General features: G+C 57.9%; 2 protein-coding genes across 14 annotated transcripts in view; one reads left to right on the top strand and one right to left on the bottom strand.

Moving 5' to 3' along the window:
• Positions 1–11,779, top strand: part of SH2B3 (SH2B adaptor protein 3) — a 30,027-nt gene extending 18,248 nt beyond the window's left edge. For all 5 annotated transcript variants that reach the window (XM_075434767.1, XM_075434768.1, XM_075434769.1 and 2 more), the window contains 6 exons: positions 8,872–8,973; positions 9,234–9,325; positions 9,444–9,523; positions 9,714–9,928; positions 10,945–11,116; positions 11,399–11,779. In XM_075434767.1, the coding sequence (XP_075290882.1) occupies positions 8,872–8,973; positions 9,234–9,325; positions 9,444–9,523; positions 9,714–9,928; positions 10,945–11,116; positions 11,399–11,691 (954 nt within the window). In that variant the 3' untranslated portion in view covers positions 11,692–11,779. The remainder of the gene's footprint in view (positions 1–8,871; positions 8,974–9,233; positions 9,326–9,443; positions 9,524–9,713; positions 9,929–10,944; positions 11,117–11,398) is intronic.
• A 5,078-nt stretch (positions 11,780–16,857) lies between these two features.
• ATXN2 (ataxin 2) overlaps positions 16,858–21,060 on the bottom strand; it is a 52,392-nt gene continuing 48,189 nt past the window's right edge. For 6 of the 9 annotated variants that reach the window (XM_075435057.1, XM_075435056.1, XM_075435055.1 and 3 more), the window contains one exon: positions 16,858–18,494. In XM_075435057.1, coding sequence (XP_075291172.1) covers positions 18,291–18,494 — 204 coding nt within the window. In that variant the 3' untranslated portion in view covers positions 16,858–18,290. The remainder of the gene's footprint in view (positions 18,495–21,060) is intronic. The other 3 variants (XM_075435054.1, XM_075435052.1, XM_075435050.1) reach the window with 1 other exon arrangement.

The following is a 21,060-nucleotide window of genomic DNA, read 5'->3' on the forward strand; positions in this document are numbered from 1 at the left end:
CTGCATCCCTCTCCTGGCATCCCTCTCCCAGCATCTCCAGGGACTGCATCCCTCTCCCGGCATCCCTCCCCCTGCAACCCCACGGACCACATCCCTCTCCCAGGACCCCCAGGGACCTCATCCCTCTCCCAGGACACCTAGGACCTCATCCCTTCTCCTGGCATCCCAAAGGTCGGAGCAGGAAACCTGCCGTGGGGTAAGAGCTGGATGGGTTTGGGTGTACTGTGATTCCCTTGGGAGAGGCGAAACTGCACCCAAAGGCGCCCGGAGCCGCACCGAAACCCGCCCGCAAACTTTCACCGCCGAGCAGGGCGGGCGGCGCGTTCCCTCGCCGCTTCGCTTTCGCCGTGCGCCGCTCGCTGTTCTTCGAAGGCGCGCGGGGCTGGGCGTCCTTTCGGCTTTTTGAGATTTCGGTGGTGACTTTTTCTATATTTTTTTTTCCCCCTCTCTTTTTTTCTTTTTGGTATCGCAGGGTGAGGGCGCGCGGGGGGAGGGCGATGAGACAAAAGGTTATTTGTCATTTATTAACCACAACTTTTTCCATCCTTGGTCATGCACGGAAAAAACACTTTTAGCAGCGTAACCACAGCCCCGGCGTTAATTGCTGAAGAGCAGAGTTTCTTATTTTGGAAACCGTGTTGCTGGGATGGAGCTCGCCGGGGCTCGATGGGGTTGGAGGGGAAGGGGTGCGGGACGGAGCCCCAACCTGCTGCTTCCCCGGGCATGGGGGCTGTGGGGGGTTTGCAGGCGAGGGGCTTGCAAGGTTTCCTTTCTTTTTAACCCCATCTTTTAAAATCCACCCCACTGTTGCTGGGTGGGAGGGTTGCCCCATCACGGTGACCCCCCCTTGATGCTTCGCTGCCTGGCAGCCGGTGTGAGATGCCCAGCGCGGGTTTGGGGTGATTGTCTCTGCTTTCTTTCTTTTTTTCTCTTTTTCTTTTTTTTTTTTCTTTTTCTTTTTTTTCCCTTTGTCTTTTTTTTATCTTTTTCTTTTTTTTTCTCTTTTTTTCTTTCCTATTTTTCTTTTTTCTCTTTTTCTTTTTTCTCTTTTTCTTTTTTCTCTTTTTCTTTTTCTCTTCTTTCTTTTTTCTCTTTTTTTTCTCTTTTTTCCTCTTATTCTTTTTTCCCCTTTTTCTTTTTTATTATCTTTTTCTTTTTTCCCTCCTTTTTTCTTTCCTATTTTTTTCTCTTTTTCTTTTTTCTGTTCTTTTTCCCTCTTTTTCTTTTTTCTTTTTCTTTTTTCTCTTTTTTCCCTTATTCTTTTGTCCCCTTTTCTTTTTTATTATCTTTTTCTTTTTTCCCTCCTTTTTTCTTTCCTATTTTTGTTTTTTCTTTTTCTTTTTTCTCTTCTTTCTTTTTTTCTCTTCTTTCTTTTTTTCCTCTTTTTTCTCTTTATTTCCCTCTTTTTCTATTTTTCCCCTTTTTCTTTTTTTATTATGTTTTTCTTTTTTTCCCTCCTTTTTTCTTTCCTATTTTTCTTTTTTCTCTTTTTCTTTTTTCTGTTCTTGTTTTTCTCTCTTTCTTTTTTTTATCTTTTTCTTTTTTCTCTTTTTCTTTTTTCCCTTTTTCTTTTTTTTTATCTTTTTCTTTTTTTTTCCTCTTTTTTTTTTTTTTCTCTTTTTCTTTTTTTTTGTACGGCCCAGGATGTGGTTGTGTCGAAGCTGAGCGCTGTTCCTCTCGAAGGTAAATATTTATGAGAGCCTGCGCAGGCAGAGCGGGGTCTGGAAGGATCTGTCCCGGCTGTGGGGGCTTGGCCGGGGCAGCCCCCGCTCTTCCCCACCGCGCAGCCGGTCCCAGCTCCGACCGATGCCCTTCACGGGCACTGCAGTGTTCAACATCGTCTTGAGGTCGTGTTAAAAAAAAAGCATTTTGGGCAGGATCTGCTTCCTCCAGCCGGGCAGGGCAGGTCCTGCTTGCGGGGACCAAAATACCCCCCCGGGGGGATGACGTGTTCCCACCTGGGCTCCTGAAGCTCTTCCATCCTCCTCGGTGATGCAAAACCCCTGGGTGATGCAAAACCCCAGGTCATCGTGGGGATGGCGGGGACCCTACGGGGTCTGTGCTGGACACCCCACATCCCCCTGCCCTCCGGGGCCAGCTCTTGGGGTGCCTCCGTCCCCGCCTGCGGCCGGCTCCCGCTTGCACGCGGACACCTTGTTTACTTTCCTCGCTCGTTATTTATTCCAGGAAATTATTAAAGCAGCCCACGCTGGAAGCGAGTTTGGCTTAAAATAAAACAAGATAAATAAATAAAGGGGCTGGCGAGCGCCGCCTGTTTACAGCTCCTGTTTGTAGCCCCCGTCTTCCCGAACCTTGCGGTGGGCGTGAGCCGCGGGGCTCGCTGGTTTTGGGGTGGTTTGCGGGGATTCGGGGAGGGAACGTTGACTCCTTCGCGCGGAGCCGGTGGCCGCTGAGGTTTATCAATGCACAAAGAGGGGCGGTCAGCCCCGAGGAGGGGGCGGGGGGTTCCAGCCAGACCCCCCCAAATCCCTCCCCGCGGGAATGGAGTTGCCCGGTGGCTCTCGGGGTTGCGTTTGGCAGTGCCTTGGGTTTAATTTAAGCAGAAACCAGGGCTGGGTGGGTCGGCGGGGGTCCGGGCTGTGTTTTCTTGCGTCGCCGTTCGCCGGCGCTCGGCAGCCGCTCGGGATGGGAACAGAAGGAGCTTTGTGCCCCCGCCGCCCCCGAGCCAGCGCTTCAGGCCAGCACAACGGTGCCTCTTGTCACCGCTGAGCCTGGTCCCCTCAGGGATGGCTCTGTCCCCTGCCGTGAGCTTTGGGGATGCTTGGAGACGGGGCAGCTTGGAAACTCTTTTGCCTCTCTGGTGGTGGGGGGTTGAGGATGCTGGCTGGGGTCTGGGATGGGTGGAGAGGGGTTTCTGGGGAGGTGATGGCCAAGGTTTGGGGGGGCTCGAGCTCCCACAGCAGCCCGCAGTGGGGCTCACTTCTCATGTTTGCTTAACAGAGGCAGGAAACCTCCAACGGCCAGCGCCCCAAGGCCAGAACAGAGACCCACCTGGTGCTGCTCACTGCTGCTATCAGTAGGTTTCAGAGTGAACAGCCTCCACATGCAGGCAGAGAGGCCGGAGTGTGAGCTTTGAGGGTGTGAGCTGGGCTGGGGGGTGCCCTGCAGTGGACGGGGGGGTGCAGGAGGCACGTGAGAGGTCGGGGGTGTGCAGGGAAATGGCCCGAATCGGTGGGATCCCAGCCCCCATCCCCACAGCCAGCGCTGGCATGGTGGACCTGTCCCCTCGGGATCAGCCGTGGTGCCAACGCCGGAGGAGAACTGTTGAGATTATCTGTGCTACCGACCCCCCGGAGCTCTGGGATTAGCTGCCGGAGGCCAGAGCCTGGGATTAGCTGTGCTGCGGACCTGCGAGGCGGAGCGCTGGGATTCGCCGCGGTGCCGCTCCCCGAGGACGAACGCCGGGATTAGCCGTGGTGCAAACCCCCGAGGGCACGCGCTGGGATTATCTACGGGGCAAAGTCCTCGAGGAAGAGCCCTGGGCTTAACCACGGTGAAACCCCCCAAAGACAAACACCGGGATTATCTGGGTCCCCGCGGCCGAACGCTGGGGTTACCCTCGGTGGAACCCCCGAGGCCGGTGGCCGGTGTGGCAGGCACCTTGCACCCTCCACCGCGGCCCCATGGGACCCCCGTCGCCACCCTGCGCTGGAGCAACGGGACGTGTTTCCCCTCCGCTTCGCCCGGCGTTCCCCGGAACGGGGCTGCGCGTCTCCGTGCTCCTGGGAAACTTGACAAAACTCCCCGGGGCCGTGGGCGCGGGATGTGGTTTTACACCGCGGCAGCTCTGGGTGGCCGTCCGTCTGTCTGTCCCCAGCGGGGCTGAGCCGTGCCCGGGTGCGTGGCAGCTCCGGCTGAGGTTGGTCCCTTCGTCAGGGGCACGCGGTGGGCTCCGTGAGTTGCGAGAAGGGACAGATCTGACCCGCAGCCGTCGGGGACCCAGCGCCGGGGCTGGCAGCGCTTCCCCGCCTCCCGCGGCGTGACTCAGAGCGGAAGCGAAAGAGCCGGCGTGGGGACATCCCCGGCGCGTGGAGGGGCCGGTTGGCAGCGCCTGCCACTCTCGAAGGATTTGCTCTCTGCCCCGCCACCGTGGCCGTGCCACTGCCGCCGTCCCCGTGCCACCGCCGTCATTGCTGTGCCAGCGCCGTCGTCCCCATGCCACCACCGCCATCATCGCTGTGCCACCACCATTGTCCCCATGGCACCACCGTCATCCCCATGCCACCACCATCATTGCCATGCCGCCACCGTCGTCCCCATGGCACCACTGTCATCCTCATGCCACCGCCATCATCGCTGTGCCACCACCATTGTCCCCGTGCCACCACCGTCATTGCTGTGCCACCACCATCGTCCCCATGCCACCACCGCCATCATCGCCATGCCACCAGCATCATCTCCATGCCACCACCATGGTCCCCATGGCACCACCATCGTCCCCATGCCACCGCCACCTTTGCCAGCCAGGGACTGGGCACTGGCCAAATCCGCTGGGAAGGTTGGGTGGCTCTGGGTCCCCGCCGCTCAAACCAGCGTTGCGGGTGCTGGCAGCGTTTCGGGGACCCAGCTGAGCCTGGGGGTGGCTGGGTGGGCGGTGGGTGCTGGTACCAGTCAAACCTAGAGGTGCGGGGGGTTCTCCCGGGCGTGGGCGGCGTGGCAGCATGATTTCGCTCGCGTTCTTGGAAAGCTGGCTGCCCTCCTCTCCCCCCCAGCCGAAAAAGCTCTCCCGGCACCCGCGGCGTGCCCTGCGCATCCGTGCCGGTCGTGCCCGTACGCGTCAGAGCGTCACGGCGAGAGCTTTCCCAGCCATGCTGGGAGGAGTTTTGCTTCCAAAAAAACCCAGAAATTCCAAAATATCCTTGGTGGAGAGGAGCAGAGGGACCCGCCGTGCCCAGCCAGCCCTGCGGGGCCGTGGTCTTCCCCACCGTCGCTCGCACGTGAGCCAGAGGGAGAATCGCCGCGGAAGGAGCCGGCGGTGCCCATCGCCGCGGAAGGAGCCGGCGGTGCCCGTCGGCACGGGCAGCCCCCCGGCACCGCGGCCTCGCGCCAACGCGGGTAGCGAAGAAAGTGGCGGGCGAAGGAGCCGCGGCGAGAGCTGCTGCCGGGGTTTTGCAGGGCGGAAACGCAGCAGCTCCTCTCCGCGCCTGCAACGCCCGGGCGCAGCTGTGACCTTGGCCTGACCTTCAGCTCACGCTCCTGGCACGACCGCAGCGCCGAGCTGCCGGCCGGCTCCTTCCGATATCTGGCAGATGCCGGCAAAGCCCTGCTTTCTCCCGGCCGCCCTGCCCTCCCCGGGTGCGGGGTGCTGTGCCGGTGCTCCCCACGCCGTGCCGGTGCTCCCCGTGCTGCGCCGACGCTCCCCGTGTCACCCCGCGGGGACCCCCCGGGGCTCGGGGGTGCGGGGACACGGAATGGGGGGTGCAGGGGGCTGTCCCCCCCGGGTTGAGCAGTGGGCTCCGGTGGGATGCTTGGGGCAGGGAGCAGGAGGGGGTTTTGCCCTGGGGGCATTTTCCTCCGTTTTCCAGTTTGCCCCATGTCCCCTGGCACTGGGACCAGTTCCGGCCTTGGCTGAAGCTTCGTATTGTTAAACTCCAGGAAAATTCCCTGCAAGGAACTAAAAACACAAACTCTGGGGTTCAGCAGACCGTGGGTGGGAGGATGCCTCTTGGAATTTCACCAGGCACCGAGAGCTGACCTGGGTCCGTTGTCCCCAGCAGTGCCCAGTGTCCCCAGCAGTGCCCGGTCCCTGTCAGCCCCCGCAGGGAGAGGGGGCTTGGGGAGCTGGACCCATCCTGCCGCCATCGGCCTGGAAAGCTGGAGCACTCCCGTGTGCAGCCCGGGGCGGCCGGCCCTGCCGGGACCGGGGGGGATGCCACAGTGATGGCACGGCGGGGACTGCGTCCTGGGGGCTTGGGAGCGCAGCTCTGCGGGGCAGCGCGTCCCCGGGTGATTGCTGAGGGGTGCTCAGGGGCTGAGCTGCGGCGACAACCCGAGTATCCCCTCCCATCCCGAGCATCGCTTCCCATCCTGAGCATTCCTTCCCATCCTGAGCATCCCTTCCCATCCCGAGCATCCCTTCCCAAGCATCCCTTCCCATCCCGAGCATCCCTTCCCATCCTGAGCATCCCTTCCCATCCCGAGCATCCCTTCCCAAGCATCCCTTCCCTTCCCGAGCATCCCATCCTGAGCATCCCTTCCCATCCCGAGCATCCCTTCCCATCCAAGCATCCCTTCCCATCCTGAGCATTGCTTCCCATCCTGGGCATCCCTTCCCATCCCGAGCATAGCTTCCCATCCTGAGCATCCCTTCCCATCCCGAGCATCCCTTCCCATCCCAAGCATCCCTTCCCATCCTGAGCATTACTTCCCATCCTGGGCATCCCTTCCCATCCCGAGCATAGCTTCCCATCCTGAGCATCCCTTCCCATCCTGAGCATCCCTTCCTGAGCATCCCTTCCCATCCCTTCCTGAGCATCCCTTCCCATCCCGAGCATCCCTTCCCATCCTGAGCATCCCTTCCCATCCTGAGCATCCCTTCCCATCCCGAGCATCCCTTCTCGTCCCGAGCATCGCTTCCCATCCTGAGCATCCCTTCCCTTCCCGAGCATCCCTTCCCGAGCATCCCTTCCCTTCCCTTCCCGAGCATCCCTTCCCATCCCGAGCATCCCAGGCGCAGCCGGCAGCGGTGGGTACCCAGCCCCACGATGCTGCCCTGGCACCTCTCTTGCCGAGAAGCAGCCCGTGGGTGCCGGGCAAACACGCAGTGTGTTGAGTGTGCAGTTTAGGTTACCGAGAAATCCCTTTCTCGGTACCGGCTGCCATCGAGCAGGGCATCTTGCGGTGAGGTGCGGTGGTTCGGGGAGGCGGGGGGGTACCGTGCCTGTGGCAGGCACTTCTCCGAAGCCAGACTGGTTTCTCGGGCACCGTATCTCTCTGCTGCATCATTTCCTTCTCCCTTCGCGCTCCCCAGCTGCACTCTCCCCGGGGAGGGACGCAGGGGGCTTCGCCGAACTCCCTTTTCCTGGAATTTCCCCGTTTCCTAGGAAAGCGGGAGGATGACCCCAACGGGCGCCGATAAAACCCCGCCGTGCCGGAGAGCTCGGGGACGTGCCGGGCGTCACGACCCACATGCGGGAAAGCGGCCAGGATGGGCAACCCCTTCGCTTTGTCCCTGCAGGACTTTGTGCAGGACGCAGTTAGCTTGCAAGGATGGTGAAAAAATTAAAATCCTTTGGGATAAAGCACCGGGAACACCGCCGCGGCTCACGGCATCCCCGGCCTCGCTGGCAACAGTGATTGCAGCTGCAGCTGCAATCACTGTTGCCAGCGAGGCCGGGGATGCCGTGAGCCGCGGCGGTAGCGCCAGCGCCGTTGCACGATGCCGTTCGGCGAGCGACTTCTAAGAACTTTCTTTTTGGCACAGCTCGGAGCTGATAAGGGCCGATCCGTCTCACGCTGCGTTTCCGGCCCCAAAGTACACCGAGTCCTCGGTCGAGGGAGGGAGGAAAGGAGGGGGAGGAGGGTGAAAGAAGAAAATCAGAAAGAAATGCAACCAAAGATGGTTGGGTTGGGTGACCGGGGATGGTGCTGAGTCCCCAAGTGCTCGGTGGGGAGCTCCTTGGGTTGGGGGATGTGGTGGGGGGGACTTTGCCGGTGCACGGGCTGCGCTGGGCGGCAGCGGAACCGAAAGCTGCCGGGAGAAGGTGTTATTCTTAGGCTTTCTGGAAGTGTTTGCTCAGCGTTTTGTCATGTGCCTGTGTCAGCGCCAAGCTGGCCGCGGGGAGCTGTCGGCACGCCACCGCCGAGCCCCAGCACCCGTAACCGGGGTGCTCCCTGCCCGCACCCCGATTTCCTCTTCGGTGCACCCGGTCTCCCCGGTGCACGCTGCCGTGCTGGGAATCCCCTTCTTCTTCCTCTCCACCACCCATCCCTCCGCTGCCGCGTCCTTGGGGGGCACTGAGATGGTCCCCACTCCGAGCACCCCTCGGTCTTCCCGGGGTGCCCCAGCAGCGGCCGTGAAGAGTATTTGCCCTGGCTGCCAGGAAGGCTGATGGCATCCTGGGGTGCATCAAGAGGAGTGTGGGCAGCAGGGCGAGGGAGGTTCTCCTGCCCCTCTGCTCTGTCCCAGTGAGGCCCCATCTGCAGTGCTGTGTCCAGTGCTGGGCTCCCCAGTTCAAGAAAGATGAGGAGCTACTGGAGAGAGTCCAGCGGAGGGCTATGAGGATGATGAGGGGACTGGAGCATCTCTCCTGCGAGGAGAGGCTGAGGGAGCTGGGCTTGTTCAGCCTGGAGAGGAGAAGGCTGACAGGGGACCTTAGAAATGCCTCTAAATATCTGCAGGGTGGGGGTCAGGAGGACGGGGCCAGACTCTTTCCAGTGGTGCCCAGCGACAGGACAAGGGGCAACGGGCACAAACTGAAGCAGAGGAAGCTCCAGCTGAAGATGAGGAAGAACTTCTTCCCTCTGAGGGTGACGGAGCCCTGGCCCAGGCTGCCCAGGGAGGCTGTGGAGTCTCCTTCTCTGGAGATATTCCAGCCCCGCCTGGCTGCGGTGCTGTGCAGCCTGCTCTGGGTGACCCTGCTTGGGCAGGGGGTTGGGCTGGGTGACCCACAGAGGGTCCTGCCAACCCCTGCCGTGCTGGGATTCTGGGATTTCCTTGCCACGTGGGCTATTTCCTTGCTGGGGGGGTATTTCCTGGCGGAGTGGGGTGTTTCCTTGCTGGCTGCCGTGCCTGGCGCGTCTCCCGGCAGGCTCGACCCCCGTCCCGGTGGAGCAGCGGGGTGTGGGGTGGCATTTTGGGGGTGCAGAGGTGTCACTGCCGGGCTCAGCCGCCCGCGCTCCCCTCCGCAGGGCTCCAAGCCGAAGCTGCACGCCGCCTGCTCCGCCGTCCAGGAGGTGCGGAGATGCACGCGCCTCGAGATGCCCGATAACCTCCACACCTTCGTCCTCAAGGTAGGGCCCGGCCAAGGGGGGGTCCGCAGCCGGCCCCGAGGCCTTTCCCACCCCTCCCGGGGCGCGTGCGGCTGCCAAAAGCACCCGCGCCAAATTTCGGTTCCTCTTCCCAGCCGGGGAGGGGGTGCACGGGGGGATGCGGCATTCGGGGTGGGGGGGATGCTCTGTGGTCAGGGTCGGTCCCCGAGCGCGGGCGGGTGGGGAAGGGGGTGCACATCTCCCTCTCTGAAGCCCCCTTGTCCCTCTGCGATGTCCCCCAGGTCACCAACGCCACCGATGTCCTGTTCGAGGCGGGGGACGAGCAGCAGCTCAGCTCCTGGACGGCGGAGATCCGGGAGTGTGCACGCAGGGGGTAAGCGCCCGGCCGGTGTCCCCGCGCCTGGGGATGGTGACAGCCGCTCCGTCTACCCCCGCACCGTGCCAGCCCCCCCGCTGCCAGCGCTCAGCCTGGCTTCTCGCGTCCCCGGCAGGTCCGACGCGGGCGACCCTGAGCTCCTGGCGTGCCGGCACCCCGACCCCACCAGCCCCACCAGCAGCACTGACAGCCAAGGTGAGCAGCGGGGACACCCACGGGACCCTGGTGATGGGACATCCCTCACCGGGGTGTCCCTGCGTCGTGCCGTGGCCGGCCAGGCGGATCGGGCATCCCCAAATGGCATAGCAGGGGGGCAGAGCTGTAGGGGAGGGGGACAGGGGTGGTGGTGGGGGTCCCCAGGGTGCTGATCCGTGTGCCCTGGCAGGGGCGACGCCGGGGGGCCCGGGGGAGGCGGCGGGGCCGAAGACGGAGCAGTTCCTCTCCTCCTACCCCTGGTTCCACGGGCCCATCTCCCGCGTGAAGGCGGCTCAGCTGGTGCAGCTGCGGGGGCTGGAGGGCCACGGCGTCTTCCTGGTGCGGCAGAGCGAGACGCGCCGCGGCGAGTACGTGCTCACCTTCAACTTCCAGGGCCGAGCGAAGGTACGGGCGGGAGCGGGGCTGGGGCAGGGGGTGAATCTCGCAGGAGCCCCTCAGGCAGCCCCCTCGTCATGGCATGGGCCCTATCCCACCGCATCCCACCCCAGGGAGATGCTCTCCTTGCCCGTCCCCTGCCCCGATGCTTGGGGGATGAAACTTGGGGTGGACCTGCTGGAGAGCAGCTCTGTGGAGAGGGACCTGGGTGTCCTGGTGGATGACAAGGTGACCATGAGCCAGCAGCGTGCCCTGGGTGCCAAGAAGGCCAATGGGATCCTGGGGTGCATCAAGAGGAGTGTGGGCAGCAGGGCGAGGGAGGTTCTCCTCCCCCTCTGCTCTGTCCCAGTGAGGCCCCATCTGCAGTGCTGTGTCCAGTGCTGGGCTCCCCAGTTCAAGAAAGATGAGGAGCTACTGGAGAGAGTCCAGCGGAGGGCTGCGAGGATGAGGAGGGGACTGGAGCATCTCTGCTACGAGGAGAGGCTGAGGGAGCTGGGCTTGTTCAGCCTGGAGAAGAGAAGGCTGAGAGGGGACCTTAGAAATGCCTCTAAATATCTGCAGGGTGGGGGTCAGGAGGATGGGGCCAGACTCTTTCCAGTGGTGCCCAGCGACAGGACAAGGGGCAACGGGCACAAACTGGAGCAGAGGAAGCTCCAGCTGAAGATGAGGAAGAACTTCTTCCCTCTGAGGGTGCCGGAGCCCTGGCCCAGGCTGCCCAGGGAGGCTGTGGAGTCTCCTTCTCTGGAGATATTCCAGACCCACCTGGACAAGGTCCTCTACAGCCTGCTCTGGGTGACCCTGCTTGGGCAGGGGGTTGGGCTGGGTGACCCCAGAGGTCCCTTCCAACCCTGAACATTCTGTGATTCTGTGATTCTGTGAACCCCCCCCCCCGCAGTGAGCAGGGTACCGCGGGCTGGGGATGCAGCACGTCGTGCTCCACCCCAAATACCCCCGTGTCCCCCCCATCATCTCCTCCAGCAAGGGAGCTGGTGGAAGGGTAACGGGACCGTGCTCCCCCCCTGCAGCACCTGCGGCTGGCGCTGACGGAGCGGGGCCAGTGCCGTGTCCAGCACCTCCGCTTCTCCTCCATCGTGGAGATGCTGCACCACTTCCATCGCTACCCCATCCCGCTGGAGTGCGGCACCGCCTGCGACGTCCGCCTCTCCAGCTACGTCGTCGTCCTGCCCCAGCCGCAAGGTACGCGGGCACGGAGGGACGGGGACGTTCCCGTGGGGTGCAGGGATGCTGGGGTCTCCAGGGTGGGTGCGGATGCCCCAGGGCTGGGCAGAGCTGGGCCCTTCGGCCTCATGCGGAGCTGGGGGGGAAGTGGAAGCGTCCGGGCAGCAGCACAAAAGGTGACTCCCGAGCTCCCGGCTTCCTCTTTCGAGAAAGCAGAAGCTGCCCCGGACGGCATCGCTCTGCGGGGGCCATGGGGCCGGAGCATCCCACCCACCGGCCGTCTCTCCCCTCTGCCCGCAGCTCCCGGCTCCGGCAGCACGCTCCCTCTCCCCCTGCCCGTGCCCGGCTGGAGCCCCGAATTCAGCCTGGTCCCCGGCTCCTCCTGCCCATGCGGCCCCGACGAGACCCCCCCGGTTCTCCCCTCGGAGCAGATCTTCCACCTGGTGCCGTCGCCAGCCGAGCTGGCGCTGAGCCTGCGCCCGAGCGGGGCGGCCGTGGCCCCCGGCTCCCGGCACCGCGACTCGGACTACGAAGCGGAGACGCCGGGTCGGGGCCACGTCCGCGCCATCGACAACCAGTACACCCCGCTCTGACGGGCGCCGGGACGCGCTTTCGGGTGGAGGAACCCTGGAGACCTTCCGGGTATCCCATCGAGAGAACGAATGTACCGAGATTCTTCCTTCTGGTTAGGGATGATTATTCTATTTTTGCAAGGAAGGGGGTCATTTTTCACTCCAGTACGGGTGTGCTCCCTCTCTTCGGCCTGTTAAAGGGCCTTTTTATGTTTATTTTTGTTGTTATTATCAAAGCTTTCTCGTTACTGTTTACACACGCCGCTCTTGCCTGCGTCCCTGCGCGTCCAGCATCGCACCGTTGGGCTCGGTCTCCCCCCTGTCCCCGACACGACAGCACCCAGCGAAGGAACCGGGGTCTTGCGTCACACCCGTGGGATTGGAGAAAGGAAAACAAAAAAAAGGGGAGGGGGGAGGGAAAGGTGGATTATGAATTAATGGACCAGCTGCTGCTCTGGGCCGTGCAGGCGAAGACGAGCCCCGTCCTCCCGCCCCAGCCCGAGCTGCCGCTGCCGAACCCTCCGGCGAAGCCCGAGCTGCCGGAGCTGCGCTCCCACGTCGGGCGAAGACGACGATCGCCATCAGTTTGGGCTTAGATCAGGCGAAAAATCGCTTTTCTCGCTCTTCTTTTTTAACCTGGCACAGCTGCCGTCGCTCCCTGCGCCAGCCAGAGAAACGCTTGCGCCGTTCGCCGTGCTGATGAAGACGTGAACACTAACCGCTCCGTCATTAATGTCACTCGCTCAGAGCTGATGCGGAGGCTGACAGCAAACACCTCCTCCCGGGGAGGGAAGGGTTTTTATCTCAATGGTGGAAGCGTTTTTATCCCCTTGATGGAAACATTTTAGGCACAAATCTAACGTGAGTTTTTCCCCCCCCCCCAACAATTTTTTCCAACCTCGCCAGTGCAGGTGGCTGCTCACCCCGCTCTCACTTTTCTTTTTTTCTTGCCTCCCCTAAAACGCTGCGTAACCCAGCATTGGCGGGGTTCAAAGCTACGCCGCGGCCTCTCGCAGGCGAGGGGTGCCGTGGCCGTACGCCCCGTTGCCTGGAGGAGAAGCCCGTGGAGGGGCTGCACCCCGCGACGTGCCTCGGGCGGAGGAGCCCGGCGGGTCGGCATCCCGCCGGCCATCGTTACGCGCAGCCGCACGCCAAGCGAGACGGAACTCCCGTGGGAGCGGCAAATCCCCGGGGCTCGCCGTGTCCCCGTGCCCGGCGAAGGACCCGCAGCCGGGAGCGCGGCCGTGCCCCGGTCACTGCTGCGGGTTGGGGGTCTGCAGCCGTCGGTGCCGCTCTACCTGGGGCAGCCGGCGCGGCCGCGCCGGGAGAGGAACCGCTTCGTGGAAGCTGCCGTTATTTTCAGAATAAGGAAGGGGCTGGAGCCGTTGCGACAGGCGGGAGGGGATGTTTGCAGCCCTCCACTTCCAGATTTCTCAGCGCTGCCTGTGTGGCACTCCCCGGGATTTCGGATGCAAAACTTGCCTTGAAATTGCCTTGCAGGAAAGCCTTTTTTTTTTTTTTTTAATTTTAATTTTAATTTATTTTCATTTTTATTGTCATTGCAAGAGAGGTGGGAGCCCTCGGGAGCATTAACGTTTGGGAATTGATTCGGAAGCAAAGCAAACAGCCTCGGGGGGGGCTGAGTTTTGCAAAAATCCAGCTCTAGGCAGGGCTTGGCTGTGAAGCCAGCGCGTGGTGAGCCCGGCTGCCAGTCGAAGCCCGAGGAGCCAAGCTCAGCTCAAGGTCAGGGCCTGATGGGCAAGGTCACGGCAAGGTCGGGCCGGGCTGGACCGGGAAGGGACCAGGACCGGGCAGGGCCAAGCGCAGCCCAGGAGCGGCCGCGAGAGCAGAGCTGGGTTTCGAATTGGTCATCAAAGGATGAGGGCTGGGAGAAACGGGGCTGCCATCGACGGGAGAAACCATTGAGGCTTCGCAGTTTGTGCCTCCCCACCTCCTGCCCCAGCCCTCTCCCAGGCTGTCTCTGTGCGTTTAGAGCAGGCAAAGTCTTCCCCCTCCACACACCTTTCTCTGTTTAAAACAACTTGAAAATGGGTGCGCGGGGAGGAATCCCGTTTTTCGGCAGGGAGCAGCGTTTCTCATCACTCAAGCGCATGTTCACTCGTGAAACCGGAGCACGAAGAGCAAACCGCGCTGGCTGCAAGCGCTGCCAGCCCCGGAGAGGCTGCCGGAGAAACAAAGCCAGCCCTGTGCTCGGCTGGAGCTCCTCGGCCGTATCCGCACCCCGTTTTCCTTCCCGGAGCCCCAGCAAACAGCAGGAGCGTGTAGCCAGGGGCCCGTTTGCGCCAGGCGGGTCAGCTCCCTGCATCGCTAATCAATAACTCCGCGTGGTCTTGTATTCATAGGGCTGAGGAAGGGAAGGGGAGGAAGCACAGCACAGGTTGTCGGCTCCTTTGCCTGCTTGGTGTGTGGTTCCCAGCGCACGCACGCCTTGGAAAAAAAAAAACACAACACCCCTCGCACACGCTACATCTCGCTAAGGTTCAAAGAGCTGAGCTCCAGGCGTTCCAAGGGGTCTTTCCCCGAAAGACGAGGTGGGCTCACCCGACTCCCGCTGCGCTCGGAACATCTGCAGCGAAGAACGGGGCTGGGGAAAGGGGCTGGCTGGGCGCAGCCCTCGCCAGAGGCATCGGATGCCGCGGGGATGGGTCGCTTTGGCGCGGCGGGGCTCGTCGTTCGACCGCCGGCCGCTAAACGTGTGGGCAGACTTGGTATTTTTAACCTGCAGCTTAATGGCGAGGGGGTTCTCCATAGCTTAAACGGAAATCGCTGTGCTTGATGAGCAAAATGTACGTGGAGTTCATTACCGCCCCGTCAGCCGCTTCCCCTGCGCAAGCGACCGCTGGAGGACGCGAACTCCCGTCCTCCGCGCTGCTGAGCAGTGGGAAAGTCGCTCCGAGGATCAAACGGAGCCATTTCCATCTCAGACCTCGCCAGCAAGGGAGCCTCTGCCCCCTCGGTGCTCTGCTCTGCCGTGGCTCGCACCCGCACCCAAGGGGGGTTTTGGGGCTATTTCTCCAGTTCCTGGAGGGCTGAGTTTGAAATCCCGTTTCTCCTGGAAAGCCTCTGGCTTGCGACACCGGTCAGAGCCTGACGCCCAGCCCTACCTCCATTACTCCAGCCCCCGAGCTACTCTTCTGTCGCAGCAGCGGGCAAAGAGCATTAAGCCATTCCATTAGAAGGAATAGAAGCAACTTGAAGGATTTTTTATATTCTTCTGAACTTGGGAAAAGAGCCCGGGACTTGGCAGGTTTGTTTGCCCGGCCCACGTGGGCTTTTACTGGCGTTGCTGAAGGGTCAGCGTGGAGGTCTGGGAGGAGGGGAAGCCCAGGGAAGAGCCCCACACGGCCGCATGCCCTGGCTCCCCGGGGAGAAGGAGCGTTTCCCGGGGCTGAAATGGAGCCCGAGGTGACCGCCGAGGCCTCAGCTCGTGCCTTGGCCCTGGAGACGGCCGCGGGCAGCGTGAGTTTGGATCCGACGACGCAAAGCCATGACCCAGCACTGTCACCCGATGAGGCAGGGAGGGAAGCCTCACCTCAGCCAGCTACTCAGGACAGGTTTTTTTGGCAATAAAAATGCAAAACCAGCAGTGCCTTCGCTCTCTCTGACAGCAGGGACCCAGCTTGGTGCCTACGCCGAGACCTGGGTCCAGCCAGAACTTCTCCCCCTCACCTCCATCCTCAAGCCGCTTGCCCTTTGCGGTCCCGGGCGGTGGCTTCCACGTGTCCTTACGGTGACGGGATCTGAAGGAGCTGACGACGTGAAGCACCGTTCAGTCTCTTCGTCCCTGCCTCCCTCCCCGAGGAACGGCACCGGCCACGCAGAGCGGGTTACCAAGCACTGACGCCCCGCTGCCTCGCTGAGGGGTTTTGCATCCGGAACCATTTCGGGGCAAAACTTCGAGGAAGAGGTCGGGGGCCGGGGCGAGGCCAAAGCTCCTCGTTTCTTACAGTCTCCGGCCCACAGCACGCTGCTGTCATCCGACGCACGCAGTTTTACTCTAACAACCACGTAAAGCCTTGAAATCTTGACTAACAGGTTTGAGTACAGTATTCCAAATTTTAATTTAAGCTTGTTGGACGTGAGCCTTCGCCAGCAAGCGCCGGAGGCGGGGAAGGCGACACTGCGTTCTCTCACTTGGCCTCTGGCGGGATGATTAAAGCCAACAGTTTGTTGGATGAAAAGTTTTATCGATTTGAAAGTTCTACTTTTCACCTGCACAGAAAAGTTCTTCTTGTATAGTAGGTTTTTCTATATATTGTTTCTGTATGTACTGTACAAGTAACTTATTCTTGAATAATGCAATTTTACCATAATATAAAAAAATCTGCTCTTAATAAACTGTTTTTAGAACTCGTTTCTCACTTTTAGTCTTTAGCCTGACTCTCTCTAGGTGCCTGGAGAGAGACGGGCACTGGATTTCAACAGATACCAGACGAATGGCTGCTGAAAGCCAGAGACCCTCTCCCAGAAGCGAAAATCACAGCGACAGGCTGTGCAAGCACGCTGTTCCTCCTCCCAGGACCCGCCGGCGGAGCTCCCTGCGCTGCCTGCGACGGCCCCGTGCCCCGCGCTGCCCACCCCAACGTGGCTCCGCGGCGGCAGCTCCCGCCGTGTTTCCGTTCCCCCGCACGCTTCTCACCCAGCTGCGAGACGATGGAAACGCCGGCCATGAAAGCTCGCACACACAACCTCTACGTGCTGGAGGAGGGGGCGGTCCGCTGCTGTCTCCTAGCCTTTTCCCCCCCATCTTTTTCCCGGTCTTTTGCTGAGGATTTCTTCCTCTCCTCCTCCAGCCGCGAGCGTTTCATCATCCCGAGCCTCAAGGCCCAGCTGTGACTTCTTGGGTGTCTTACGGCGTAAGGCTGAGGCGCTGGGGAACAGACCCCAGCACAAGAAATCCCTTAAAACCTGCCCCCGACGCCTGATCTCCAGTCCTTCGGCTCGGTTTTGCCACGGCGGGGACGCGGCGTCGCGGCGGGGGCACCCACGCGGCCCGGCAGAGCGCGCCGGGCGCCAAATAAAACGCTCGCTGCGATTCGGATCGAGAGCTGGAGAACACGTTGAAGAAAGACACTGGTGAAACAAGGCACAAACGCTAAAGTAGGTCAGTTTTTAAAACTTTTTTTATTTTTTAATTTTTTTTTAAGTTTTTATTTTATATTATCTACAAAGTAAAAGTTTTTTTAACTTAAAAGTTACATCACTGTCTCACGATAGTGATCATCTCATCAAACGTGATTTATAAATAATAATTCATCAGTTTGACGATTAGAATTTTTTTTTTTTTTACTGAACCTGTTTCAAGTTTAGTTAGAAGTAAAAGGGATCTCCAAGTCTTGATTTTTAGTGAGAATAGCAGCAAGAATCACTCTTGTTACTTCTTTTGCTAGCTGATGAGTTCATAACTTTGAAGGGTCATTAAAAAATAAATAACTTCCAGTTTTCAGCAAGCAGAGTTGGGGCACTTGCAGGACTCAGATACAGTGCATGGAATTATGGAATAGCCCACAAGTTCCTAAATGCCTCTACTCAGTCCGAATCTCTCCCACTGCAAGATGAACTGTTAGCATTCCTAGTGGATGTTACAAGAAATCAATTTTTTTTTTTTTTAAACAAAATAAAATGAAATTCTAGTTTTTCTGTGCTTCCAGTTGGCAGAAGCAGTAGAAGGAGGGTATTTGGCCTACAAAAGGTATCCAGCCTTTCAGTTATTCCAGATGAGCCTTACAACTGCTGTTGGTGGTGGGCTTGTACTGTAAAAAAAAAGTTCAAATGTAAATAATAAATTGGCAAGCCACACAACAGTTTGCTAGTAAAGTGGTCACAGGACAACTACTGAGCTGAACTTTTTTTTTTCTTTTTTTCTTTTTTTTTTTTAAATGAACAAAACAAAACCCTGCACATCAAGATGTCCTTTGGATGTTTGGTTTTTTTTTTCCCCCCTACCTAAACCCTCAGGAAGCAGCCTTGTTCTGCTCACACATTCCCCAAGAAACAGCATCAGGTTAACTAGCTGACTACCAAAGTTTTGAGGCTGTTTGGAAATAAGTAATAAAGAAACCTAGGTCAGGTTAAACTCCAAGCGGAAAGAAGTCACACAGCACCTACTTTTGCCCAGAAGTAAAGCTGCAGAACGTTACTCCGAATTAAAGACCAGACTTCAGCTGTCGCTTTACTTCGGCCATTAGAACAGCCCTACCCCCAAGCAACATTTTCACTCCTATCCTCGAGACCGATCGCTTTCAGTTGAACAAACCCCCAGATCATTATTATAAACAGGCTACACAGACAGTCCATCCCCCACGGCAAAACCCGGCACGCCAGTCCCCCAGTGCCGGCGCCCGCACCGTTACCCGCTTCCCTGCTTTGGCTAGGGAGAAGCAAAGTTTCTGCTAAATGAGCTAAATCTCACATGCTGGTCAAGCTCGCATTCAGGCTGGCAAAGCATCAATGCGAAACGCAGATACAGTCTGCCTGCAGCAGCCCGCCACTCTACAAGGACATCTTAAGCTTGTTTTTTTTTTTAATTTTTTTTTTTTCTGTTGTTCTCCCCAAATCTGGTTGCTAGCAGCTCTCCTCCCCACTCCGACCTGGCTCAGTTAGGGTGCAGGTCTCGCGGGCACACACTCCTCACCTGAAGGGTGCGTCATATAGGGGAAATGTGTTGTTGTCGAGACTGGAATGGGCTGTAGTGCGCTTTGAGCGATGGCGGCTTGGGGACCACCAGCTGGCTGTGTCGTCATTAGCATCATTGGAGCATGGGCAGTTGGGTGAGAAGGAACCATTCCTGACTGTACATGAGCCTGAAACAAAGAGCTCTTTAGTAGAAGGGTCACAAGGAGGCATCACTCCTGGCCACATGACTGGCAAGTTTTCTCCAGCTGTACCAGTAAATCCAGAGATTTACTCCATTTTAACTAGATTAGCTACAGGGATTAAGTCAGAGATCTTAACACAAAAATAATAACTAAAAAAAATAAAAGGGGGGGGGTGTCAAATCCTTACTGCTGGCTCTGAGTCACATTCTCAATTTTAGCCATTCGGACAGTGAGCGCTGGGAGAAACTGCCAGCGTTAAACAGTGGGATATTTAACAAAAAAAAAAAACCACAACAAAAAACCTCAGCAACAAATCTTGAAAACAATACTGTCAGCAACCCAGCTGAAAGCTCTCCCGATGCGGAGCGCGCCCCGGGTACAGATGGGAACGGAACGCGACGCGCGCTGGGAGCCTGGCAGCCCCACACCCGCCCGCGGCTCCCTGCCCTGGGAACCGCTCTCCCCGGTGACCTGCGCCCACCCCGTCGTTCATCCGAGCAGTCATTCTACGGCGAGTGATTTCATCCCTTTAAGCTGTTAGCTCAGCTTTGTTCTCTTTCCAGTTAAGCTCATCACCGTTAAGGTCCTCGTGTAATCTAAGCACTCACGGTTAAGTCTCAGCGGAAAAAGGAGATTAATCTCTACGATGGTGGATCACCTTCTGGCAAACAAGTTCAGTAACTTGTCGGTTGGTTTCTTTAGCTCAGAGCAGTTCATGACTCTAGAGGTCATCAATTTTTGGGTTTAAAAAGCTAGTGAACACTAGGTTCTTCAAAGCACAAAACATTAAGGGACTCTTCGAGCTCTCAGTGGGTTTCTCTTGGGGGGGGCGGGGGGGAGCATTTGTATCTAAGGTTTGCTTTGTCTTTCTACCACATCCCATTAACAGAGCACTACGGTGCAGTAATCGCAGCCTCACAAGTTTCACATGCCAGTAAAGACAGATAGCAGGTAGTGGCTACAATTTTATTTTTTAAAAGACAAAAAGGTTACTTGACTCATCACAGACATTCCTCAAACTCTTTTATCAGACTTGCACTGTATTGATAGCACTCAAGAAGCCTTTAAAGGCAGAACTGCAATTCCAATCTCACTCTTGCTCTAAAAAAGGCTGAGAAGATAAGGCGGTGAAACAGAAATACCTTTCAGGATCAGCACCATTTTTACTTTGACAAACATGCTACTACAGCAGCCATCGTTAGAAAGCAGCTATTCATAGAGCAGCTGTATTCAATACACACACGTTTGATGAAAATTTCTGCTGTGGCTCAAATGCCTTGCAAATTGGCAGCGGACAGTACTCTGCAATGAATTTTAAAGTACTGTTTCTGAGGTGAGATATCTAACAGCTCAAGATTCGTCTGATAACCTAAAGGGAAATTCAGTCAATCCCCCGTATTAGTCTAGCTGAAATTCCTACCACGCGGTATTTCAGAATTGTGTTCAGAACTTGGAGATGAGGCTGCTAAGAAACTATGAAATCCAGTGATTAGTTTCCCCGCAATGGAATAATTACATGCATTTAAAATTTCTTACAGAACTGTAGTTACTCCTTCACTAGAGTTTCTTGAGGGAACTACTTCATTTCAAAAAGTCAGTTAGTTTGGTGTAAGTATCATGGATTACAGATTGTAGTTTTCATCCAAAAAAAATTACAGCAGAAGAGACTGCATAAGTCAAAAATCAAGGGTAAAGCAGGCTTTGCCTGTGATTGCTAAAATATCCTGACTAAGCAGCCAGTTCTGACTAAAAGTCGAATCCGATTTGCTTATTGAGTGCTTGGCACACAGAAAGGAAGGCAACGGTCGCATCCTGCAGCACAGGCACGGGCCTGGCCACGGCGTGCACAGCACAACTCGTGTACGGTTTTACCTCGGTGCAGACCTCGAGACAAACACGCTTCGTGTTTCAAGGCACGGCGCTGAACATGCCGCTAACCCGGGAGCCTGCAGCAAGGCCCTGCCGTGGGGCTGCTTGCCAGGCACCCCGAGCAGCTCTGCAACCTCGGCATTCACACCGGTGCCGTCGCACCGGAGCAGAGCAAGGATCTTGTTTCTGGCAGAAACCAGCGCCTGGGAGGACGCGGCAAGATGCCATGGCGGTAGGCAAGTTTGGACACCCTCTCCTTATCCTCCCACAGTATAAAAGCAGAGAAATGGAATTAAAAAGCTAAAAACTCAACGTAAGTAAAACAATTCCTAAGTAACTATTAATTCATTGGCCTAACTGACTGTGCCAGGGACCAAAGCAAAGGTTTCACCAGAATTCTGCCAGGGACTGGACACCCACTAGACTAACCTCCCTAGTCACAGTCAGTCACGATATCCCACACTATTGTTAACCTGTATGAGAAGGCATAAGCCTTCTGAAGAAGAAATTGTGCAGGCAAATTACTGATTAACTGTCCGTTCTTCGACAAAGCACACTAAATCCATGAGATTTAGTAAACTAAAAATCTTTGCAATGCTGCTTTACGCAGAGCTCTTGATAAATCAGTTCTGTGCTTCCCTTCCCAAAATCCTTTTTTCAGTGAGCTGACCACAGAGAGCAG

The sequence above is a fragment of the Opisthocomus hoazin genome, chromosome 13, assembly GCF_030867145.1.
Source record: "Opisthocomus hoazin isolate bOpiHoa1 chromosome 13, bOpiHoa1.hap1, whole genome shotgun sequence".
In the NCBI taxonomy this organism is placed as follows: Eukaryota; Metazoa; Chordata; class Aves; order Opisthocomiformes; family Opisthocomidae; genus Opisthocomus; species Opisthocomus hoazin.